Genomic DNA, 26,670 nt, shown 5'->3' with positions numbered 1-26,670 from the left:
AAATACTCTCACCAAGCCCTTTATTACAGATATAGCCACAAATCCCTTCCACATTACTCTATTGTGCAACGCCAATATTGTCATTTTTTCTCGGTGTTCTATGACATGAAAAATGTTAAAAAGTACTCTCTAAAACACCTTTACTACCAGAAAATATGTAACCTTCCTTATTGGAGCAAGTCAAATGAGTAGGGGGACAGGAAATGGTGTGAGCGTACAGGAGGTGTGCCTGTAAACGGGGAGCAACCGGGCGAAAGCAAAAAGGTAAGACAGCAAGGAAATTCCCGAAACTACAAGAATATGGGAACAACAGCGAGGACTTTCTCCTGTTTTAACGTGTTGAAGGCACATAGCTTAATTTTGCAGGGCTGGAAAGAAAGGATCAGTAGGTGAAAATTAACCCTCACAAAATAAAAATAAATATTTGCATTTTATTTCTATTTTTTTTAAAATGTGACATATGCGAAAGACATAAGAGGCGAGCCCGAATGAAATGGTACACCCAGCAAAGCCAAAAAGAAGTTCTAAGACAAGCCAGGTACCCTGGCTGCCCTGCCACTGTCTTTATCCACCAGCATGACTCTTTCTTTCAGATCATATTCTCAAATTATCCATAGGAGATTTATCCACATACTCAATAAGAAAAATATTTCTAATTATATCCAACCATTCTTAATATGAATGAGAATTATGTGGAGACTCTAGATTGCCAAGAGGTATTTTGCCAAACAATTCCTTTTGACTTAAGAAAGAAGAGGCAGCTGCATTGTTTCCATAGCTATCCATATAAAAGAGCCCCTGGAATGAGGCTGACTCGTCCTGCTTTAAAAAGCTCCAAGGTAAGTGGGAACAGGACGGGTCTTTCAAGAGGGACACTGGCCACACCGCCCAGTGTCGGCAGCAGCTGTTAGTTCTGGTACCGCTCCTTCTTAAACTGCACGTTTTAAATCTACGAATTTTGTTGCCTTCTGCTTACAATAGGAAGTAATGAGATTTTCCCCCTCTTTTTGGTTAACTAATCTAGTGTTTTTCTCTTTTCTTTTACAGAACTGTATCACTTCCAGGCTACATCTTCTCACTTGCTAACAAGGTAAGATTTGGACTAACCAGTCCCTGGAGGAGAATGCAAGAGCCTCTGGGATGGGTTTATGTCACTTAGCAACCTTTGAGAAAGTGCTTGTCTCAGTAAATACCTTGTGACAACTGTACTTTAGGAAAGGGGCTAGAGAATGAGAGAGGGAAGACTCTCCTTTCAAGACAATGCACACATCCTCGTTTATGGCTCAAACATTGGTGGGGTGACATTTGAGCAAGAGAATCCCTTTTAATAGAATATTTTGTCTCTGCGCAAAAACAATCTGTGCTTAGATTCCCCTGCTAAAATCTCAGATTTGATAAAAATGTATCCTATTTGGTAAATATGATATCCAACGAATAAGAAAGTACCTAGGACAATGTTTCCTTTAAATTTAAGAAGCCCTTGTAAAAAGTCGCCCTACACAATGCTGGTGCTATATGAAAACAAAACACTGTGGGAATTTTGTTATATACAGCAGAGATATTAATCTGCCTTGCTGCTGTACACTGGGCTGCTAAAGAGAGAGAGAGAGTGGGACAGCTAATTAAAATGAGTTGCAAGTAATTTGATCATGTAATGACTGCAGTAGCATTCTTTGCCAAACCTTTCATTCTCCTGGTACCACTGGCAATCTGCAGGTAACACAGAATGGAGAAACTGGGCCTGCAATCTTCAGAAAGAAATTTGGAATAGCAAAGGGAGCCCTTCAATGTAGGAGAATGAGGATAATGCTGGCTATGATTTTTATCCTTAATTAGTTTAACTGGGTTAAACTGATTTGGATTTGATATGCATAGAAATTATGTTAGAGAAACTCTACTAAGCCCTCAACTAAGAGAAAAAAGATAAATAAAATTATAATCCCCAATAAACCACAAAACTTGAGCCAATCTGGACATCTAAAGGAAGAAATAAAGTTCTCTTACATTACGTGGCAAGACATGGAATTTGTGATATTATAATAAATGATATTTTATATATAAATGATAGCCTGGACTATTTCAAATTACCTTCTCAGTCATTATTTAAACTTTTTTTCCAAAGTATCTTCACCATATCTCATCAATTGTGAATTAAGAAAGGCAGAAATTATAATCCCTACTCTAAAGATGGAGGCACTTAGGCTCAAAAAGCTCAAGTGACTTACCCCTTGGCAGCAGCGTGGAGACTATAATCCAGTTTCCTGATTAGAATGCAAGTCTTGGAGGATGAAAGAAGATAATGGATGTGAAGCCCTGAATACAGTATTGTGTACACAGTGACCACCTGATGCCTTTTAGCTCTTGTGATTATGCCTGTTTCAGTAGCTATAATGTGGTATACAGTAGACCTACCTGGTGGAATTTCCAACTGGGCCCAGACTCTCTAGCGCAAAATGTTTTATCTCTTTTAGGACCTCTAAGTTCAGCAGCCATGAGTGGAGACTCAGAGATGGCTGTTTTTGGGGAGGCTGCTCCTTACCTCCGAAAGTCTGAAAAGGAGCGCATTGAGGCCCAGAATAGGCCCTTTGACGCCAAGACATCTGTCTTTGTGGTGGAGCCCAAGGAATCCTTTGTCAAAGGGACCATCCAGAGCAGAGAAGGAGGGAAAGTGACAGTGAAGACTGAAGGGGGAGCGGTGAGTAGAGTCCCAGGAGCCTGCCACGTTTTATTGATTTCTTTCTTCTTCTTCTTTTTTTTTTTATTTTCCGTTTGGTCATTCAGTCAATGTAAATGGTTATCTTTACTTTCTACCAGACTCTGACAGTGAAGGATGATCAGGTTTTTCCCATGAACCCTCCCAAATTTGACAAGATCGAGGACATGGCCATGATGACTCACCTGCATGAGCCCGCTGTGCTGTACAACCTCAAAGAGCGTTATGCAGCCTGGATGATCTACGTGAGTGCCCTGCTACTGGTGGTCCTTATCATCACCACCATGGTGCCCACCGGCCCATTGCTTCCACTGTAGTGTAAATGGGTCATCAGTAGTGACCCATTTCACTCTCGCCAGTGGTTAAAATGTTGGTTCTTGCTATTGCTATTGTGAAGCACAACCCAACAGCCCAACAGCACTCCAGCCTCGCATTCTCATCCAAAGCTGGGAAGGCCAGTGTCCACGTTCACTGCGTTTGCACAGATGCCTCCAGCAAACATCTGGACCACTACTGTTTACACCCCAGCCACATGCCTACCTCGTCCACTTTTACCCTCCCCATTCTAGCTCCACAACCATCCGGAGGGAAAAGATAAACTTATGTTTTAACACTTAAAAATGATCATTTTAAAGATTACATTTTACTCATTTTCACTCTCCCCAAATAACAGCAATTTGTATCTGTGTGTTCTAGTACCTTCTGTCTGGAATCCTACCTCCCCAGTGAAACCTTTCCAACTTCCCAAGGCAGAGCTGCATGTTCTGCCCTGTTGTTTCTGTCCCGTGTTTTTTCCTGATCATTCATTTACATGACTGTCTCCCACATAGATTGGGAGTCCCTTGAGGGACATGACCTCATTTATGTTTCATTTCTTCTGCCCTGCAGAGAAGCCTAACACATAATGCACATTTGGTAAATATTTTTGAATTGAATTTATCCTGCTGCATTCCTATTTTTGCACAGCTTAGCCAGTTCTGATATTTAGCTGGGCAGCACCTATACAGGTATACCTCGTGTTTATTGTGGTATCAGTATCCATTCTAATTGGTTGGTATCTGTCCTGAACTAGTTTTCAAAAGATTTTTAAAATCCCTTTGTTGTAATCATAATGTATTTACAATAGTTTGTGTTCTGTTTTCTTATAAATTAAAAATAGCTTGTTAATATTATACTAGTGTTGCTGCATATTTTCATGTTCACTTTTTAAAATGCCTACATCGTACTGTCTTAAGAAGATTTACCATAGTTCACCTAATCACTCCCTTATTGTTGGACACTTAGCTTACGTCCAAATTTATGTTCCCATAAATTTGAATTATTTTAATGCTTCAAAAGAAATATATGCCCATTTCCTTAAAATAATAACATGTTTCATAGTACATATTATAGAAAACCAAACCATGCTTTTGGAGCTCCTGCTATGTGAAAACGACTGTGACAAGCCCCAAGGAGAACAATACAAATTCTGAATTGCAGTCCCTTCACTCAAGGATCTGCCAGCACAGTGTTGAATCTGCCAATTAGTTTTCATGCTGATACCTTGAGGAAATATAGAGTACTCAGTTAAAGTGCTCCTTTTTGTGAAAATTCAATCAATAAGTGAATTGAACAAATAACAGGAAAGGCCATTGGGTAGTTATTCTTTCTTTTCCCTTGCATAGACCTACTCGGGCCTCTTCTGTGTCACCGTCAACCCCTACAAGTGGCTGCCGGTGTACAACCCCGAGGTGGTGACGGCCTACCGGGGCAAGAAGCGCCAGGAGGCCCCGCCCCACATCTTCTCCATCTCCGACAACGCCTATCAGTTCATGCTGACTGGTGAGTGAGCTAAGTGTTTCATATGTGCATAATCTTTGAGAGCTAACCCACAGGAGAAAGAGACTAGTTGATCGCAACATACTTTTGAGATGATCCCCTTTAGTTGAGGCTGGTATTAGTGAGGGAGAAGTTCCAGGACAGAGACAATGTAAAAGATGATTTGCAATCCCTAGTATTGCATAACTGCTAATGATCTCTTAAACTTCTCAAAGAGCCAAGAAACAGAAGAATAAAATTTGCCTCTGTGGTTTTATCCTCAGTATCATAAATTATGACCAATGAATAGTCTATGTTAAGGACGGCACAAATGCTATTGCTCTTTGCCCAGAACCAACCTGAACAGGCTCCAGATTTTAAGGTACATCTGTTATTAAGATGGTTATGCCATGGATCTGTTTCCTGTAATATTGTCTCAGCTAGACCAATCTAAAGTACTTGTGGCACCTTGAGAAAGGGCTTAGAGAATCCCTCTTCAGAGATAGTAAAACATCAAAACAAACTTTTACTTTCCCCTAAAATTATGACTAAAGCCATGAGTACTGCCGAAGCTGCCACCTTTATACTATACTCACTCCTCACACCCAAAATATCTCTAATTCCCATTCTTCATTATTTCTTGCATCCACAATAAATAATGCCCCTACCTTAAATTATCATCTAAACCCAACTACAGAGCCAAGTCTATGTTTGATACACATTTAGTGGTAGAGTATTAACAAGAAAATGTCTGGTGCTTCAGGAAAATACAGCCAATGTGATCATCACTTATACTGGAGCTTTCAGATTTTCTTTACCCATACAAATTTTCTTCAAAGGAAATATTTCATGGAAGAGTTGAGTATACAAAGTGGCAGTGTTCTGTTTACATGGGTATATGTGTGGTAAAATTGGGGAGGATGAAAGGCCCAACAAGCCCTAAGGATTGCAAAGCCCAGACTGAAACATACCAAGTTTATTACATTTTACCTTACTTACCATTTACAAATATATAAGAAAACAGTATTAAACGTCTATAATTTCTCTTTTGTAGACCGGGAGAATCAGTCGATCCTGATCACGTAAGTAGATTTTGTGCTTTCTTTCATGGCTATGATAGCTGCCAGCTCTGGGACCTCATCTGATTTCGTTTTCATTTGGCAGTGGAGAATCCGGGGCAGGGAAGACTGTGAACACCAAGCGTGTCATCCAGTACTTTGCAACAATTGCAGTTACTGGGGAGAAGAAGAAGGAGGAAGCTACTTCTGGCAAAATGCAGGTGAGTGAGATTGCCACGGTCAGGATCCGGGCTCTGCTGAGGCTCTCAGATAAGAAATTCCTGGGCCCCAGATATGAGGATTGCTCTCGCCTTTGCAGGGGACTCTGGAAGATCAAATCATCAGTGCCAACCCCCTACTGGAGGCCTTTGGCAATGCCAAGACCGTGAGGAATGACAACTCCTCTCGCTTCGTAAGTCTCTTAGACACTATGATACACACTATTCACTGGTCAAGATTTATGGGATGTTTGTAAATACCTTCCCTGAATATTTTCAGTCACATTACATTACATCATGGTTCTTTCCTTTTCCTAATAACATGGATCAAAGCCTTGTCTTAAAGGGCATATGACCCTTTCTCTGAATTCTTTGTTATCTGTCTTTATCTAGAAGTATTCAAAACTTTTAAATTTTATTTATTTTTAATTGACAAATCGTTGTATATATTTATGGGGTACAATATGATGTTTTGATAAATGTATATATTATGGAATGATTATATTAAGCTAATCAACATGTCCCTTACTTCACATACTTATCATATTCACAATTTTAAAATAAAAGAAAATTCTTTTTTTTTTTTTTTTTTTTGGACAGAGTCTCACTCTGTTGCCCAGGCGGAGTAGTGAGGACTACAGGCATGCGCCACCATGCCCGGTTAATTTTTCTCTATATTTTTGTTGGCCAATTAATTTCTTCCCATTTTTAGTAGAGACAGGGTCTCACTCTTGCTGGTCTCGAACTCCTGAGCTCAAACCATCTGCCCGCCTCGGCCTCCCAGAGTGCTAGGATTACAGGCGTGAGCCAGCGCGCCCGGCCAGATTCTTTTACTTATGAAGTAGGAGATACGACTTCTCCCACTGACACAAATAGTCTCTGAATTGATTTAATATTAAAGCATCAGCATCTCAAGTGTCTTGAGTTTCCCAAAGATTTGATATATGTAAAAACAAGGTAGTAATATTAGTTTTCCTTTCAAGGGAAAATTCATCAGAATCCACTTTGGCACGACAGGAAAACTGGCTTCTGCTGATATTGAAACATGTAAGTGATCAGATATCCTTTAAAACCATTTCTGTTTTTTATGACCCATAAAACTGACCAAAAATTAAATTTTCATGTCACATGAATTTTTACACTTTTCCTTCCAGATCTGTTAGAGAAGTCTAGAGTTACTTTCCAGCTTAAGGCTGAAAGAAGCTACCATATTTTTTATCAGATCACATCAAACAAGAAACCAGAACTAATTGGTAAGAAACATTATCATTATTTTTCAGAATTACTGCACCAACACCTATCAATGCATGGTCCAACATAGTATTCTATAACTAAACATTGTCAAGTTTATATGCTATTTTATCTTTAAAAATTGCTTTGTAAGTTTGGTAAAAATTTATATGTGCTCATTAGAAAAATTCAAAAGCAAGCAAAAAGAAAACTGAAAATAACATCTCCAATTGCTATCACTATGAAATAACAACTATGAACAACTGGAAGAATATCATTCTAGTCATTTCTATACACATATCTTTACATATAGATACATGCATATAATTTACACAACCAAAGTCATAGTTACATGCTCTTCTGTAACCTACTTTTTCACTGAGCAATAATATATCATAGCTTTTTCCATGTCACTAAATATAGTTCCATATTATATTTCTAATGGCTATATTGTGTTCCATTCTAGAGATAAGCATAATTTACTTATCTCTGGCAACCATATCCCCTTTAAGGATATTTTGATTGTTTCCAATTCTGGATTTTATATTGTCAACACTATAATGATTATCATTATAGATACAACTTTTCCCATTAAGTGATTATCTTCTTTGGAGTATAGTAGTTTTTCTAAAAATAGAGAATGATAAGAAACACCATGACACCAACTTCAAGGTGTCTGAGGTGAAGCCAGATATCCTTTAAATGGCCCTTCACTGCCCATCAATCACCTTTCAACTAAACATCATATAGTGCCTTAAAATTTGCCTAGAAATTTCTTGTTTTAATGAAGAGAATAATTATGCTTATCTTTGCTCTGGTCCATGTACTTAGAAATGCTTCTGATTACCACGAACCCATATGATTACCCATTTGTCAGTCAAGGGGAAATCAGTGTGCCCAGCATTGATGATCAGGAAGAACTGATGGCCACAGATGTAAGTAGAACACAAGAAAATGGAAATTATTATGGTGGGTTAGAGCGATGGTCATCCAGATAAACATTCAGTATCTCGTAGAAATAGCAAAGGAAGATGCAAGAATGAGCATGGATATGTCCCTTAGAGTCAAATGAAGAGTAGGACATGCCCCTACATTTTCCTTATCCTTAATAGCCTTCTAAAGATCTCTCATTTCTGAATGCACCTAATTTTTTTTGTAATCTACTTGCATTAGATCCATACCACCTCTCAAAACAACAAGTTCCTTAAGTTTATTATCTTTATTCTCTATTCTAAGTTTACTTTTCGAATCTTCAGAGGGTATGCACCTTTAATTCTAATGCTCTGTGATGGCCTTTGGTTGACCAAGTCTCTATACACCCAATCTAAGGAGGTCCCTGCCCGACATTAGTACTGGTAGTTTCCTCAGTTTGATCAAAAAGTCAGGAATGGAAGCATGAACTGTTAATAGTAAGTGTGTGGATCGCAACCTAACAACTATCCTATTGGTTATATTGACAGAGTGCTATTGATATATTGGGCTTTACTAATGACGAAAAGGTCTCCATTTACAAGCTCACGGGGGCCGTGATGCATTATGGGAACTTGAAATTTAAGCAAAAGCAGCGTGAGGAGCAAGCAGAGCCAGATGGCACTGAAGGTATCAACTGAATGATCCACATGATTTCATGTTTGTGTGAAAATTGCATTCTTAACTTGTAACCCATGAGTTTTCCTAAGGAAGATAAATTTGCTTTTAAGAATTGAATTTTAAAGTACCTGTATATCTAAATACCATGGGAAGCATGGGCATTAGATAGATGTTTCCTATAATTTCTGAAGTTCTTTAGGGCAAACTACCCATAATCAAGGGCTTGAATTTAGTGACAAAATGGACAAGAATACTCAAGAAGATACACTAAAATGCTGCACAAAATACTTGAGGCTTAAAAAATGTTTTTAAGTGAGTTTCTTTGGACCGTAATAATATTGTTCTATTCTTTCTTCCTTTTAGTTGCTGACAAGGCAGCCTATCTCCAGGGTCTGAACTCCGCTGACCTGCTCAAAGCCCTCTGCTACCCCAGGGTCAAGGTTGGCAATGAGTACGTCACCAAAGGCCAGACTGTAGAACAGGTAGGTGTATAATTCAAATTCACTGCCAGGGATGAAAGCATTTTGACAGTGCTCTAATAACTTAGATGTAACTCAAGAGTTACATCTTTGTCTTTCTAGGTGACCAACTCAGTGGGTGCTCTGGCCAAAGCCGTCTACGAGAAGATGTTCCTGTGGATGGTCACCCGCATCAACCAGCAGCTGGACACCAAGCAGCCCAGGCAGTACTTCATCGGGGTCTTGGATATTGCTGGTTTTGAGATCTTTGATGTGAGTTAGTAGCTGGTTGGTGAGAGGGTTTTATAATAAGGCAATGGAAATATCAATAAGAAGGAATTTGTGAACATTATGACCTTTTCTTACCACTGTCAAAATTATGTTAAGACTTAAAAGAGAATAACTGGGCAGCTACTAATTATTTATTGTAGTGCCAATCCCACTTCTATGAGAAACAATGCATATAATGAGGACTCTTCAATTTGGTATGTGATCCAAGGAGGGTTATGAATTAGTTTAGTGCAGTGGGGGTAGGGGAGGAGGCTCTAAAAATCCCACAAAATGAAGCTGATATAAAATATCAAGGCATATGCTTTGAATATATGGTGGATAAATCATTCAGAAATACTTAGAGATAATAAGAGCCAAGAGAAAGGTTCATAGTCTAGAGTCAGCATTATTAAATGCAATTAACTTTTAAGGCTCATTAGTGTGGTATCATGGAATAAAAATTCATATTTGATTAAGAAATACATTTTTCCTGCTCATAGTTTTTAAGAAGTTTATATTTTTCTTTATAATTATATAAGCAAAACTTGGGTATTGCAGAAGATATAGAAAAGCAAGAAAAAATTCCATTATTTAAACTTAGTTAATGTTAACATTTTGGTGGTTTTTTTAAAGCTATAAGCATGTATTATCATATTGTATGTAATATTTGGTGTCTTTTTATTTCATTTCACATTAAAGAATAACAAGGGTGGCAATTATTGCTCATTTGACATGCTATCCATGGTGACTTCCACGCAAGATAGACTGCTCCAAGCCAGTTTCTCATGGGTTGAAAGTTGGCTCCTGAATGAGTCAACAGAAAATTATCAACCATCTGGAAAATGTAGAAAATGGGAATTAAGACGGGATAATTAAGTAGGAAATCAGGAAAATACCTGAGTAAACTTAAGCAAATGCAGAAAAACAGTATTAATAATGACAGGATTTTTTGTAAAATAGCAGCATAAAAATAGTAGATTCAATGTTCTCTCAAACCTTCCATACTTTCCACTTTTTATTTCAAAGGAGTCTCTTCAGCACAATGACTTTGACATCTATAATCTAAAGGCTACTGGACATTTATTTATGTCTTTTTATGGCAAGCTTTAACAGCTGAAGGACACATATTTTTAAATTGAAAAGTCCTATAATTTAAAAATGCTCCATTTGCTAAACAGGGAAGTAAACACATCTATTTTTTTTAGTTCAACAGCCTGGAGCAGCTGTGCATCAACTTCACCAACGAGAAGCTGCAACAGTTTTTCAACCACCACATGTTCGTGCTGGAGCAGGAGGAGTACAAGAAGGAAGGCATCGAGTGGACATTCATCGACTTCGGGATGGACCTGGCTGCCTGCATCGAGCTCATCGAGAAGGTATCCTGTTCCATCCACTCAGTAAACACTTTTCATCTATTCTGCTGCTTGTCACCGCAGCTCATATTGACCTGTAAGGACTTTGTCTTGCCTTAAATCCAGCCGATGGGCATCTTCTCCATCCTGGAAGAGGAGTGCATGTTCCCCAAGGCAACGGACACCTCCTTCAAGAACAAGCTGTATGAACAGCATCTTGGAAAGTCTGCCAACTTCCAGAAGCCCAAGGTGGTCAAAGGGAAGACTGAGGCCCACTTTTCCCTGATTCACTACGCTGGGATTGTAGACTATAACATTAATGGCTGGCTTGACAAGAACAAGGACCCTCTGAATGAGACAGTGGTTGGGCTGTACCAGAAGTCTTCAGTGAAAACTCTGGCTCACCTCTTCTCTGGGGCTCAAACAGCTGAGGCAGGTAATGATCAAAAATCTAACGCTTTCTCTAGATATTACAAAATGTGATGTTAAATTGAGGCTGGTGATCTCATAGCCCTTGCAGAAGGGTTGCAGCCAAAACCCTGTTTTCTCCAAGTATAGAGTAGGTAGGCTGCCTTGTCATTATACACTTGTGGGTCACCCAACTACTGACAGAGACCCTACTTTAAAGGGTCAGAGAGGAACTACTAGGCTCTCATCTAAAGAAAAGCCTCAGCTTCTATGATTCTCTCTTCTTTCTTCCTCTACATCTGTGGGATATTGAATATCCAGGGATATTTAAGGCAACATAGTATCAATACTAGTTCTAGTGATGATTTTTGAAGTTAGCGTTTCCCCAAATGTCCTAATATTGGGGAATCCATCTCTACATAGTAGGATAAATACCCTTCACTTCATTTCCCAAAGGAGAAAGAATCCCAGAAAAGTGAATGTAAAGTTAGTTGAAAAATAACACGCATTCATGCTGAAACAGACAGACCAGTAGGGTGGACAAATGTCCCACTTGATGGGCACGGAAATCAGCAAATTCGCAAGAAGTAGCACTGTCATTTCAAAACTATATTTGAATGACATCTTTTCTTCTTTTTTCTCCAGAGGCGGGCGGTGCCAAGAAAGGTGGTAAGAAGAAGGGCTCCTCTTTCCAGACCGTGTCTGCCCTTTTCAGAGTAAGGAAGAAATTGTTTTTGACATTCTACGGTAGCTTTGGGAATTTGTTTTTAAACATACAAGATCTTTGCACAAGTCATTTAGTAAAGGACTGATATCAACTAATGACTCTGTCAATCTAACTTTGAAGAGAGGAATTTAAATTATTAAGAAGTTATTAGCTCACCTTTCATGCTAAGTCGAATAATGAACACTGTTTTAGAAGACATTTTGTAAAATGTAATTCTCTCCCACTTATAATAGCTGAGTCATGATAAAGAGCAATGACATGTACTCAGAGAGACTAAGAGACACCAGTTACACTGACGAACTCCAGCAGCTAGTCTGCAATGAGGCTAACATGGTACTCTTGCCCTTAATCCAGTCAATTCCTGATTATAACTGGTAGAACTGTTCCCTTATAGATAACTTTATGCCCTCAAGATTGATAGAACTAGAAAAGGTCAACTATATTTATGAGGAAAAAAAAGTTGAAGTATGGCAGAGGCATGTATTTCTTTATTAGAGAACTGTGGAGTTCAGTAGAAGAAAGAGTGACCATCTAGCATGGGAAGCCAATGGCCTAGTAAATGTATGTGTGTGGCCAGGGACCAGGGTAGGAAAAAGGATGGTGCTAGTATAAACTGAAAGGAAGTACATGTCAGGCTTCTTTCTGTGTGTAACTCTTGGCAACTCAAGTGCAGCAACATGTACTGAGGAGGAAACTGCGTCTCAGGAGAAACATTCAAGGTGTTACCTTAAATGAAAATGGTCATTTACTGCTCCATACTAGTCATTCAACTCAGCTATAGATATTGATTTTATAGACGTCACCAACTGCTCATAATAATGTCTAAAGTCTGAGATGATGGGGTTTTCCTGATTTTACAGGAGAATCTGAACAAGCTGATGACCAACCTCAGGAGTACCCATCCCCACTTTGTGAGGTGCATCATCCCCAATGAGACCAAAACCCCTGGTAAGAAGTTCTAAAACGAAGAGTGCAAAGCATAATTGCCACACCTCCTTTTTAAAACTCTGCGGTGAAATAAATATTTGTTTTAGGTGCCATGGAGCACGAACTTGTCCTGCACCAGCTGAGGTGTAACGGTGTGCTGGAAGGCATCCGCATCTGCAGGAAAGGATTCCCAAGCAGAATCCTTTACGCAGACTTCAAACAGAGGTCAGATTCTCCTAATTATGGCATATCTTGAAGTTTAATATGAACAAATTTAATGCAAACAAAACAATTTAGTGAAAAATGTGCCTCTACTTATTATTTTTAATGTCACAAAAAGGTGAAAATTTTAGGTCTCAAACACTTTTAAAAGTAGGTATAGTACACGTTAAGCACTGTACAGAATTTTCATTGGATTTACCAAGCTCCTGGCTTAGCTCATAGATATACACATTAACTTCAATAATTACAAGAACTATCTTTTTAAGTGCTTAATATGTTTGGATTACCTCATTTAATTCTCCCTAAAACCCAACAGAGGTAAGTATTATCAAGACCTCGTTTTATAGATGAGTAAGCTGAGACTCTGACAGATTAAGTTATTTGCCTAAAGTCACACAGTTAATAAGTGGCTGCGTTAGGACCTCTTCCATGCATGTATGGCTATAAGTCATTCTCTGTCTCTTCGTTTGGTACCATCTCTTGTCATCTTTTTCTCTCACATTAGTTTCCCAGTGTTTCTCAGAAACAGAGGGGACATGTCACAGTAGTAACAGTCCCTGAGATCCTTTTTCTTCTCCCTAGATAAGCCCATCTTGGGAATCAAAGAAGAGGGAGAGGGGACAAAGGGCTGGCTGAGTGTCAACTGCTGGGAGCTAGTCTCTCTCACTTCTGGGTCAGGTGGGGTTAACAGATAATTCCAGTGCTCAGGAACCAGAGCACCCCAAACTTTGATTTTAGATGATTAAGACGATTCCCCATAGCTAAAGTATATACCAGACTTCTCAATAAAAAGTAGCTTTCTTGGACTCACGATTTTAAAAAAGCAAATACCTCTAGTAAGGATAAGAACACATTACATTTTATTGGTTATCTACATCTTAGTGTGAACAAGATTATAGAGCCCTTTCCTGAGAATGGGGTCTGATGGGGCAAAAAGGAAAGTTGCAACCATGAGGGAAGGTAAAACAGTAAAAGTTGATAGCCAATAGTTTGACAATCCATGTAATCATTGTCCTCCCTATGAACAAAGAATAATACTATTTTTTTAAAAAACTTCATTTTTTAAATGGATCATTTAATGTTCAGCTACTATTTGTGTCATCAGTAAACCAAGTTTCCAAAAGCTGTACTTACTTTAACAGATACAAGGTATTAAATGCAAGTGCTATCCCTGAGGGACAATTCATCGATAGCAAGAAGGCTTCTGAGAAGCTCCTTGGGTCCATCGACATTGACCACACCCAGTATAAATTTGGTCACACCAAGGTAATATTCTCTAAATCTGACCTGAGGCTATTCCTGTCCCTTTGAACTTTATGTAAAGTTTCTGATCTACAACTCTGCCCATGCACAGGTGTTTTTCAAAGCTGGTCTTCTGGGGCTCCTAGAGGAGATGAGAGATGACAAGCTGGCCCAGCTGATGACTCGAACACAGGCCCGGTGCAGAGGGTTCTTGGCAAGAGTGGAGTACCAGAAGATGGTGGAGAGGAGGTATAAAAACATTATTTATTCACATCTTCCTTCTTCAAAAACACATTTGAGGTAGCTTACATTTAAGACTCAGCTATGATAAGAACATAAAAGTAAGAAGGAATGAATGAGAGTCTTATAATAAAGTGGAGATTTACATGTACCAGAAAACTTAAGGAAGGGATTGTCACCATGGAATACATTCTAAGCATATGGGTAAAAAAAGTGCATAAAGCATGCACAGTTTTCCTCTAACAAGAGAAAATACAACAGTTAGTAAGCAGAGACAAACTTTTACACTAGCACTTGGTTCTAATATGAATTTATTGGATAGGTCATTACATAAGGGACACTCAACTGCATGATGAACGGTATATGCAAGAGTGATTTTACACAGGATGTAGAAATAACTTCTTCCATTTGATCATTTCTATTATCAAACCACCATGATTTAAAATATTAAGGGCATTTATCTGTGAAAGATTTTTTGCAGCAAGTTAATACAGTGTCACGAAGGCATGTAGCTTTTGGATGATCTAATTTGATGCAGAGATAGTGTTTGAAAACTACAGAAAGAGGGGTCTCAAACTGCAGGATGCATATGACAAGGACCATTTCTCCACAGTGAGAAATGTATTTTATATTGCCCCTGTACATCTACACATACACATGTGTATGTAAATATATAAATAATTTACATGAAACAAATTTTACCATTTATAGTTGTGCTAATATCTTTATTATATTCTATTTCTTTAAAAATAATAAATTTTGGTCACGACCCACTATATATATTTGAGTGGTTGTCTATATATGAGGGTAATTAATGTTAAAAAACAATTTAAAGTACAGCAAATGCAATATTACAGAGTAGAATGAAAAATTCACACAATGTTAAAATACAAAGCCAGAGATTTTCAAAGAAATTCTGAGGCTTTTTAAACTCATGGTCCACATCTCCCTCAAGGGTCATGTTCCCCCTTTGCTGTTCCTACTAAAACACTTAATAGGAACATTTGAGAAGCACTAATATAGAGCAATTCTTATCAAGGGTGGCCCTTGGACTTACATCATCAGTGTTCTTGCAAACCTGTTAAAGATGCAAATTTTCAGGCTCCACCCCAGATCTGAATGTGACTCTCTGAAGGTGAGGTCCAGGAATCAGCATCTTAACAATCTCTCAGATGATTCTTTTGTCTGCCAAAGTTTGAGAAGAAATGAGTAGAGAAATGAGTGATTAGAAAGACCTTGACCATCATTTCCACATATAATTTCTTCCATCTACATGTCTGAAAGTGGGTGAGGAACAAGGTAGAACAGAACCTCTGACCCTCACTGCCAAGATTTCATCTCATTTCCTCATCCACACAATACCTAATTTGCATAAATTAAATTTCAGGGAGGCCATCTTCTGCATCCAGTACAACATCCGCTCTTTCATGAACGTCAAGCACTGGCCCTGGATGAAACTGTTCTTCAAGATCAAGCCTCTGCTGAAGAGTGCGGAAACTGAGAAGGAGATGGCCACCATGAAGGAAGAATTTGAGAAAACTAAAGAAGAACTTGCCAAGTCAGAGGCAAAAAGGAAGGAACTGGAAGAAAAGATGGTGTCACTGCTGAAAGAAAAAAATGACTTGCAGCTCCAGGTTCAGTCTGTAAGTTGGGTATCATCCTGGGATGACTAATCAGGATGCAAGTGCTAGAACTCTGGCCACTATCCATCAGCATGGGAGACACTCACTGGAAGGAGAAGGTTAAAGCACTCCAATGGTACTAATAAAGGTTCATATATTCCATCATTGTCCAACAAGCCCCTGCCCCCAAACCAACACAAGGGCAATGAAGAACTCTCATCTTCCATTCTACATAATTTCATCAAACTAAGGATTTATGACTTATTTTCCCTTTAAAATACAGTCCTTAAAAGTAATTTTAATGGGAAACAATCCCAGATAAAATATTAAGGGTAGGATAGCATGTAAAGAGTAATTTTTCTAAAACTTCCTTGAACTTCTTCTAGATGTCCATGGGTCTTACACAGCTGACAAATGCCAGTATTCTACATCAAATTTTATTGAGTTATGTTTTGTTATTAATCTCAAAAACTTAGATTCACTCTTTCCAACTCCACAGTCAGTGCTCCATCACACCACACCCCGACTGCTGTTGCTCTCCCTACCCTCAATTCTCTCTTCTTCTCTCAGCCTGCTCACTGCTCACTCCTGAACTAATCATTTTAAAACTGCTTCCATCAACTCAGAAATATAATTTATAAGACTGTGTTTCACTTGTGGTGAGTTGAAGTGCTCTGATATAATTTATTCTTCACAAAATCATATCTTCTTTTCTGTTAAGACTGGTCTCTGCTGTCAAGTTTGGGCAGTGTAGTAACTCCTTCTTCTAGATTACAGAAGGAAAAGGAGCCCTTTTCTACCCCACCACCTTCAAATCTATCCTGGAATCTCCCTCTTCTGTTGTCCGCAAAGATTCTGAGTAAATTTACTTAGAAATTACTTAATAGACTTACCCAGAATCTCTGGGGACAACAAAATATTGTGAATACCATAATATTCACTACATGGTTACATGCAGCACACTTTATTTTTTTATTTATTCAAAGGATGATATGAAGGATCACTGACAAATATATATTCCAATGTCTCTCTCATTTCCTGCCTGCCCTGACCCCCTTAATTTGAAACAGCAGGTTGCCAGGAATTTCTTGATTACCTTATGCCTCAACTTGAATTTAGGCCATCATAATCAGGATCATCCTGTAGTACTACAAAGAAAAATATTTCAGCAGGAGCTGTATCTTGAATTTGTCCTGCTGTAATGCTTTCCTACCCACCTCCTGCTCTTCTTCCCACTAGGATGTTCTGCAAAACCAAATCCTAGCCATCTCTTAAGCCCCAACTAAAATACCACTTCCTTCATGAAACCATGAAAGAACTGTTCCAACTTCTCTGATCTCTTGTGTCACTAATTGCCTTCTACATTAATGGTAGTTTTTGGAAGATAGGTGTTCTAATCTACTATAGAATACACTCTTCCAAAGGACCAGAACAACAACTGATATATTTTGTTTTCCCACATGTGAAAAATGTATAGCACACAGCAAATGGTTCGTGAAACAAAATTTTTTGAAAACACAAATAAATGAACATAGAAAATCCAAAGGACCATATGTAGAAATTTATACTCTTATCACTGTAAAAATATTTCATTCTTCCCGATTTTGATTTTGTTTCTAACTCAAGGAAGCCGAAGGCTTGGCTGATGCAGAGGAAAGGTGTGACCAGCTCATCAAAACCAAAATCCAACTTGAGGCCAAGATCAAGGAGGTGACTGAGAGAGCTGAGGATGAGGAAGAGATCAATGCTGAGCTGACGGCCAAGAAGAGGAAACTGGAGGATGAATGTTCAGAACTCAAGAAAGACATTGATGACCTTGAGCTGACACTGGCCAAGGTGGAAAAGGAGAAACATGCCACAGAGAACAAGGTATGAATCATATTTTACAATATTATATAGAGGTTTTGCCATGCAACTAAACTGCTGTACAGCAACTAAGCTGCCTATTAACCTTTGCAGGTGAAAAACCTCACAGAAGAGATGGCGGGCCTGGATGAAACCATTGCAAAGCTGACCAAGGAGAAGAAGGCCCTCCAAGAGGCCCACCAGCAGACCCTGGATGACCTGCAAGCAGAAGAGGACAAAGTCAACACCCTGACCAAAGCTAAAATCAAGCTTGAACAACAAGTGGATGATGTAAGTTTAGTATTATCAAGGAAATTCTTTTCTTCTAAAGGAAGCTAAGCATTCTTTCTGACCCAACATTATTCATATTTAGCTTGAAGGGTCCTTGGAGCAAGAAAAGAAACTTCGCATGGACCTAGAAAGGGCTAAGAGGAAACTTGAGGGTGACTTAAAGTTGGCCCAAGAGTCCATAATGGACATTGAAAATGAGAAACAGCAACTTGATGAAAAGCTCAAAAAGTAAGTACGAAAAATTGCTTATTAATTTGCTTCCAATGTTAGATATAGACTAAATTGTTGTCCTTTGCTACTTTTATAAAAGGAAAGAGTTTGAAATGAGCAATCTGCAAAGCAAGATTGAAGACGAACAGGCCCTTGGTATTCAATTGCAGAAGAAGATCAAGGAATTGCAAGTAAGTACATGATGTTCATCAGTCTGGCTCAAAGAGGCACAGTTATGACACAAAGAAGCTAAGTTTACATTTTTGACCATTTCCAGGCCCGCATCGAGGAGCTGGAGGAGGAAATTGAGGCAGAGCGGGCCTCCAGGGCCAAAGCAGAGAAGCAGCGCTCTGACCTCTCCCGGGAACTGGAGGAGATCAGTGAGCGGCTGGAAGAAGCTGGTGGAGCCACTTCAGCCCAGATTGAGATGAACAAGAAGCGAGAGGCCGAGTTCCAGAAAATGCGCAGGGACCTGGAGGAGGCCACCCTGCAGCATGAAGCCACGGCGGCCACCCTGAGGAAGAAGCACGCGGATAGTGTGGCCGAACTTGGGGAGCAGATCGACAACCTGCAGCGGGTCAAACAGAAACTGGAGAAGGAGAAGAGTGAGATGAAGATGGAGATCGATGACCTTGCTAGTAATGTAGAAACGGTCTCCAAAGCCAAGGTACGACAAATTCTGGGAAATTGTTATTAATTACAATAATCTGTGATGGACATTTCATAGCTTACACAGGGCACTTTATACACATTGTTATTTGCAGTAAACCAGGGAGGTAAGCAGGAAAAATGTTAGCAGTTTTATTATTTCCATTTAATATATAAAGAAACAAAAATTCAAAGAGGCTAAACTAAGCACATGAACTCCATCACGCCATTAATAAAAGACAGACAGTATCGGCTTTTGAACATAGGTCATCTGTGTTCTCCAGATCTCTGTTAGAGAACACAGGTCTCTAATATTTTCAATTATCCCATAAGGAATGTTTCATTATACATAAAGGCAATGCAGTATTTTTGGACATGCTTTTAGAAAATATACTGTATTAAATTTTACAAAATCTTAAGATTGGAACATAATCTTTACATTTTTATATTAAAATTGAAGAGGGCTTCATGATTAGCTTTCATAAAATATAAAGAAAAAAATTCTTACATATAACATTATATATTAGATAATTTGACTTCTTTTATATATCAAAATAAATATTGTACTTTTGGGGAGAAATTATAGCAACTGAAATGATTATTATTGTTAGCTTAAAAGGTATGTTTTCTTCTTTTACTTTTTCTCATGTAGGGAAACCTAGAGAAAATGTGTCGGACTCTAGAGGACCAGCTGAGTGAACTGAAATCAAAGGAAGAAGAGCAGCAGCGACAGATCAATGACCTAACAACCCAGAGGGGACGCCTGCAGACCGAGTCTGGTAATTCTCCCCTCTTCTACAGTGCCTCAAGTGCAGATGATGTGGCTAAGAACAAATGATTTGGTGATGTAGGAGCCTAATAAAAGCAACTGAGAACATGTGTGATTCACTGAGAGCTTAGATTCTCAACCTACTTGCAAGGTTATTTTGGGACAGTATTGGAGATAAAGATTTCAATAGGACTGGACCAAGCTTTGTTCCAGAAAGGCCTTGAATATTTGTTGAAAAAGGGGATGCTAGGATTGGGGGTCACTCCAGAATGAGTTTAGGGCTTCTGTTTCAGGCCAAGTTTCTTTTTATTTATATCAGCATAAACTAAATTCCTGAATGGGAAAATGGGCAGGCCAGTCTCCCAAAAGTCCTATGGAACTGGAAGTACGCGTACAGCCAGACATTTTAGCTCTGCTCTTTGACAGTCATCACCAGGTTTTGCACAATATCACATAACCTTGAAAGAATTTGTTATGGGAAGGACAACAAGAATTTAAGCTATATGTATTCATTCAAATTGAATGAAATTTGGCATTGAGTATGAAGGTGTCAATGGAAAATTAATTTGAGCACTCCATTTAGAAGCATAAGAGCTAAAGTTTATTTCTAACATGGGCTTGCAGATTTTTTTTTTCCACTTTAAAAACCAGTGCCACTTCTTTTGTCTGTCAGGTGAATTTTCACGCCAGCTTGATGAAAAAGAAGCTCTGGTGTCTCAGTTATCAAGGGGCAAACTAGCATTTACTCAACAGATTGAGGAATTAAAGAGGCAACTTGAAGAGGAGATAAAGGTACTATTATTCTAAATCTGATTTCTTTTTCCATGAGCTGATCCTAAATAGAGCTTGTGATACTAACTTTCATAGGGTTTTGAATATTTAAATATCCAGTAAAATGAAGGTGTAACTATCTCCATAGGCCAAGAACGCACTGGCCCACGCCCTGCAGTCCTCCCGCCACGACTGTGACCTGCTGCGGGAACAGTATGAGGAGGAGCAGGAATCCAAGGCTGAGCTGCAGAGGGCACTGTCCAAGGCCAATAGTGAGGTTGCGCAGTGGAGGACCAAATACGAGACGGACGCCATCCAGCGCACAGAGGAGCTGGAGGAGGCCAAGTATGTGCAGTGCTATGACAGAATGTGCAGAACACTTTGCACACCGAATGGGAAAGATACAACCTTTGACGATTCAGTGAATTAGTCCAAATTCATTAGTTGGCTTCTAATAGCCAGTCACCATCGGGCCCTGAGGATAAGATATGAATAAAGAAAACATAGTCCCTATCCTACTAACCTATAATCAAGTTAAGGAAACAAAGAAGAACAAATAGTTGTACAGATAATTAGAGGCCTTATTGCTGTTTGTCAAGCGTATCACACTCATCACTGCTTCAGGGGTTTGCATTTACTGTTCCCTCTTTCTAGAACACTCTCCTTCCAGAACTCCCTCTGGCTCACTCTCTTCTTTCAGATCTTGACTCAAATGTTACCTCTTCACGGAGGCCTTCACTGAATACCTAGAGTAGCTGCCCACCATTTGCCCTATTTTTTCTTCATTGCACTCACATCTGCAAGGTGTTATTATGCATTCTCTGACTTGCTTATTGTTTACCTCTCTCACTTGTTTGTAAACTTCATGAGGCAGGGACCTTTTTTGTCTTGTTCACTGCTGTGTACCCAGCATCTGGTTCATAAAAGGAGCTCATTGATATTTGTTGAATGAAAGAATGGAAGGATTGATGGATAGCATTAATATGAAGTTTCTCATACTCTTCAGTGTGGTGATAGTTCATAATTCTTATTATGGTTCACTTCTCCCTAACAACATATATAATCTTCAAGGAAGAAGCTGGCCCAGCGGCTGCAGGCTGCTGAGGAACACGTAGAAGCCGTGAATGCCAAATGTGCCTCCCTTGAGAAGACGAAGCAGCGGCTGCAGAATGAGGTCGAGGACCTCATGCTCGATGTGGAGAGAACAAATGCTGCCTGCGCAGCCCTGGACAAAAAGCAGAGGAACTTTGATAAGGTAATTCCTGCATCAGCCTCTGCTCTACATTATTTTCCTGTCTTTGCAGCAGGTAACCGCTCCTGGTTTTTCAGGTCCTGGCAGAATGGAAACAGAAATATGAGGAAACACATGCTGAGCTTGAGGCTTCGCAGAAGGAGTCCCGCTCCCTTGGCACTGAGCTGTTCAAGATGAAGAATGCCTATGAGGAATCCCTGGATCAGCTAGAAACCCTGAAGAGAGAGAACAAAAACTTACAGCGTAAGGCCCCTTCACTTTCAATAATATTCAAGACTTGGAGGAATCTTTCTCTTGTGTCATCTGTTTGACTAAATCCCTCCTTGTCTTTTACGCAAACAACAGAGGAGATTTCTGACCTTACGGAGCAGATTGCAGAAGGAGGAAAACGTATCCATGAACTGGAGAAAATAAAGAAACAAGTGGAACAAGAAAAGTCTGAACTTCAGGCTGCTTTAGAAGAAGCAGAGGTACTGGTCAAATTGTGCATTATAAACAAAAAAAAAAATCAGAAAATAATTAAGTCCATCTGTATAGGACTGAAAAATCAGAAAATAATTAAGTCCATCTGTATAGGACTGAATAAAAAGTTACATAGCACAAAATTATTGGTGTGCGTAAAAACCTCAGAATGCTTTCATTTCCCTGCTAATGTCACCTCCTGCTGTCATTAAGGCATCCCTTGAACATGAAGAGGGAAAGATCCTGCGCATCCAGCTTGAGTTGAACCAAGTCAAGTCTGAAATCGATAGGAAAATTGCTGAAAAGGATGAGGAAATCGACCAGCTGAAGAGAAACCACATCAGAGTCGTGGAGTCGATGCAGAGCACGCTGGATGCAGAGATCAGGAGCAGGAACGATGCCATCAGGCTCAAGAAGAAGATGGAGGGAGACCTCAATGAAATGGAAATCCAGCTGAACCACTCCAACCGCATGGCTGCCGAGGCCCTGAGGAACTACAGGAACACCCAAAGCATCCTCAAGGTAAATGGGTCCAAGAGATGGTCCCAGGACACTGGTCAGGGCTGCAGCCCTGAGAACACGGTGTCTCAATGATTGTTTGTTCCACAGGACACCCAGCTCCACCTGGACGACGCTCTGCGGGGCCAGGAGGACCTGAAGGAGCAGCTGGCCATGGTTGAGCGCAGAGCCAACCTGCTGCAGGCCGAGATCGAGGAGCTGCGGGCCACGCTGGAGCAGACGGAGAGGAGCAGGAAGATCGCAGAGCAGGAGCTCCTGGACGCCAGTGAGCGCGTCCAGCTCCTGCACACCCAGGTAGGATTCAGCACAAAGAACTCCCCTGCAGTAAATGTTTATGTGTCTCAGAATATAAGCCTGAATTTTTTATATGATAGCCAGGTTTTATGCTCCTACCAAATTTTCATTCTATTAAAAACTCTTTCACCGTTTTATTTTGAAAAATTACTGATTTACTTCCTACAATATTCTAAGGCTGCTCCATATTCCATTGTGTTACTGTTTTTATTGACCCTCATTATCAATATTGACATTTTTATTATGGAGAGATGATACAGCCACTATATTTTGTACCTCTGTGAATGGTCTTATTAGTAAATGGCAATTATGAAATTATAGAGAAATTTGGTCAACTAATGAACTATGCACTTGAAGATGCTGAATGCTGAATATTCTATAACATTTCAATTTTATTTAATTGTATCACATAACAAAATTCTTTAATATTAAAGGGCATATTTTTTTGACTTGCAAATTTTTATCTGAATTTTTTTTCAAAAAATGGCTACCACTAAGTACTTTGGTAAAACAATTTTAAAAAGTGTAACTTATTTTTAAACAGAACACCAGCCTGATCAACACCAAGAAGAAGCTGGAGACAGACATTTCCCAAATCCAGGGAGAGATGGAGGACATTGTCCAGGAAGCCCGCAATGCAGAAGAGAAGGCCAAGAAGGCCATCACTGATGTGAGTGACAGTCACATTTCTCCATTAATTTTGCAGTGAGATTTTCTGACATCTATAGCTTTCTTGATTTTCTTGATTTATTTGCTAATTAGGCCGCCATGATGGCCGAGGAGCTGAAGAAGGAGCAGGACACCAGCGCCCACCTGGAGCGGATGAAGAAGAACATGGAGCAGACGGTGAAGGACCTGCAGCACCGTCTGGACGAGGCCGAGCAGCTGGCGCTGAAGGGCGGGAAGAAGCAGATCCAGAAACTGGAGGCCAGGGTGGGTCTCCCAATATCTGCCTATTTTCATCAGCTTCCAATGCCTTATTGGATCAAAGTTCTTAAGAGCCCTCTTATTTGTAGGTGCGTGAGCTGGAAGGAGAGGTTGAGAGTGAGCAAAAGCGTAATGTTGAGGCTGTCAAAGGTCTGCGTAAACACGAGAGGCGAGTAAAGGAGCTCACTTACCAGGTACACTAGTTTTTAGCACCTAAACACTGTTTGAAATATACATTAAATAGTCTTATGCAATAATGCAGTAGTCATGTGCTTTAGTAAGTAAGGACCTGAAATTTTTATAATCTTTCAGACGGAAGAAGATCGAAAAAATATTCTCAGGCTTCAGGATTTGGTAGATAAACTGCAGGCTAAGGTGAAATCCTACAAGAGGCAAGCTGAGGAGGCTGTAAGTATTCTTTTTTTATTTTCTTTTTGTTCTTGCTTTGTTTTATAGCTGTATAATATTCCAGTGTTTACATAAACTATAGTTTCTTTACCCTGTTTCCTGTAGCTGGGTCTTTATGTGTTAAGCTAGAATGAAGCCATTGACATATCTTGGATCAAAAGTTAACTGCTTAATTATATATATTTGCATTGCAGTATTGTTTGTAACAGTAAAAACTGGAGGCTGTAAGTATTCTTAAGATAGAAGGACAGAGGGAAGCCCTCAGATTGAGAAAAGCTAACAAATAATTAGATTTACTACCCTTTATGGTAAACAAGCAGTTTGCCTTATAGAAGACTGTGTATTTAAAAAGTTTTATACATTTTTGTATTTATTATTTGTAATTTGTAATATCAATAGCTTGATTTTAAAAGTAAACTTTCAATCTACAAAGAAACCTCAAAAAATTTAAAAGCAGAAATAATACAGGCCATATTCTCTTGGCCACCAGTGTCATAAAATGGTAAAGTGATGACAAAATATAAACAAAAATTCCCAAGTATATACATATTAAAAAAACTAACTTTCCTAAATAATTCTTAGGTAATTGAAAATAAAAAGCATAATTACTGAATAATTATTAATTATAAATAAAATTTCAAAAAAGATGCTACTTTTATGAACATACAGAATGTAGTCAAAGCTGTGCTTGGAGGCTAATTCATTGCTTTAAATACTTACTTTATGAATCAAAAATAAAAATAAATGAATAAACTGACATTCCAATGAAGAAATTATAAATAATAATCATGAAACAATGGAAGTAAAAAGCACTTTTCAAATAAAGGTAGAAATTGATGAATTAGCATATATTCTTTTTTAATTTGATAATTTCCGTAATATTTGATAACTTCTGAAGGGTTAATAAAATATACTTATAACTAGTCTAATCAAGGAAAAAGAGAGAAAAAATACAAACAAAACTAGGAATGTGAAAGGTAATAAGCCATATATATAGATGATTTTTTAAAATACAAAGCATATCAATAAAGTTGAAAGTCTAAAGAAATTGATAATTTTTCTAGAAGAATATAAATTATCAAGTTAGCGAATAAGTTATTTCAGAATTACTTCTGTAAATGTACCCAGGTCCAGATAGATCTTTCAAAATTTCAAGGAACAGATAATCCCCCAGCTATGTAAGCTGTTCAAGAGCATGCAAAAGATGGAAAGCTGTCCAATTCATCTTAAGAAGCTCGTATAACCCTCATACCAAAACCTGTCCAAGAGAGAATGAAGGGGGGGCGAAGAGGGGGCAGAACCAAAGGCAGTTTTACTCATGAACACAGTTATAGCAGAGATAAATTACTAAACAGTAGACCCTTACTTTGTTAAAGGAATTGTCTGTCAGTGATTAAATAGTCTTAATTCTTACAACGTAAGGATTATTTCATATCAGGGAATCTGTCAATAAATTATTACATCCAATGTAGGAGGAAACAGTGATCATTTTGAAATGTGCCAAAATGATATCTGATAAAATTCAAATTTATTTCAATTTTTAAAAACTATTAATAAGTTCATCCTTAATATGATGAAGAATATCTGACTCAAATGAATGATCATCATCTTTCAGAGAGCATTAACAACCATGACTTTAATATTCTTGCTTTCTTCTCTGAGATTGTACTTTTTTTTCTTGTTCTATATGTGATACATATGTTTTAACATGTTTTGTTGCAAAAATAGAGAAGTGATTATTTATGAGATACCAAGCCCCCCAAAATCATAAAATTAATTTCAATGATAAGCAAAATCTAGGAGATGGTAAGATTTTGCTTATCTGTAGACACCAAGTCTATTTTTCCCTTTGGTCTAAAGAGTTTAGAAAGAGGCCCAGTATGGGTTCCTTACAATTCCATTTTTATTCTCAGGAGGAACAATCCAACACAAATCTATCTAAATTCCGCAAGCTCCAGCACGAGCTGGAGGAGGCCGAGGAGCGGGCCGACATCGCCGAGTCCCAGGTCAACAAACTGAGGGTGAAGAGCCGAGAGGTTCACACAAAAGTCATAAGTGAAGAGTGATCAAGTCCTGATGCCATGGAATGACAGAAGAGAGGCACAAAATGTGACATCTTTGGTCATTTCTCTCTGTATTTACTGTCTATTCTACCCTACTGCAAAGGAAATAAAAAGCATAGGGTACTTTGCAAAAAATA

General features: G+C 38.8%; 1 protein-coding gene across 2 annotated transcripts; it reads left to right on the top strand.

Moving 5' to 3' along the window:
* Positions 1-803: 803 nt before the first annotated feature.
* On the top strand, positions 804-26,670 carry LOC105878352 (myosin-2). Of its 2 annotated transcripts, none has more exons than XM_012777739.2 (40): positions 804-839; positions 1,048-1,090; positions 2,472-2,695; positions 2,815-2,958; positions 4,378-4,534; positions 5,565-5,592; positions 5,675-5,789; positions 5,888-5,980; positions 6,770-6,833; positions 6,941-7,039; positions 7,848-7,951; positions 8,477-8,615; positions 8,970-9,088; positions 9,188-9,337; positions 10,540-10,710; positions 10,813-11,122; positions 11,740-11,810; positions 12,682-12,769; positions 12,856-12,973; positions 14,113-14,236; positions 14,325-14,461; positions 15,840-16,095; positions 17,701-17,943; positions 18,034-18,210; positions 18,293-18,438; positions 18,521-18,611; positions 18,698-19,087; positions 19,721-19,847; positions 20,511-20,629; positions 20,757-20,953; positions 21,680-21,863; positions 21,938-22,103; positions 22,206-22,330; positions 22,536-22,844; positions 22,932-23,135; positions 23,680-23,805; positions 23,898-24,068; positions 24,152-24,256; positions 24,375-24,470; positions 26,384-26,670. In XM_012777739.2, the coding sequence occupies exons 3-40, from the start codon at positions 2,492-2,494 to the stop codon at positions 26,534-26,536; spliced, it is 5,820 nt and encodes a 1,939-aa protein (XP_012633193.1). In that variant the 5' UTR covers positions 804-839; positions 1,048-1,090; positions 2,472-2,491; the 3' UTR covers positions 26,537-26,670. The 2 variants fall into 2 exon arrangements, with proteins under 2 accessions (XP_012633193.1, XP_012633184.1); XM_012777730.2 differs by lacking the exon at positions 804-839 and adding an exon at positions 873-916.

Source organism: Microcebus murinus, chromosome 18 (assembly GCF_040939455.1).
Source record: "Microcebus murinus isolate Inina chromosome 18, M.murinus_Inina_mat1.0, whole genome shotgun sequence".
NCBI lineage: Eukaryota > Metazoa > Chordata > Mammalia > Primates > Cheirogaleidae > Microcebus > Microcebus murinus.
The sequence above is the reverse complement of the archived record's forward strand: the minus strand, read 5'-3'. Positions and strand labels throughout refer to the sequence as shown.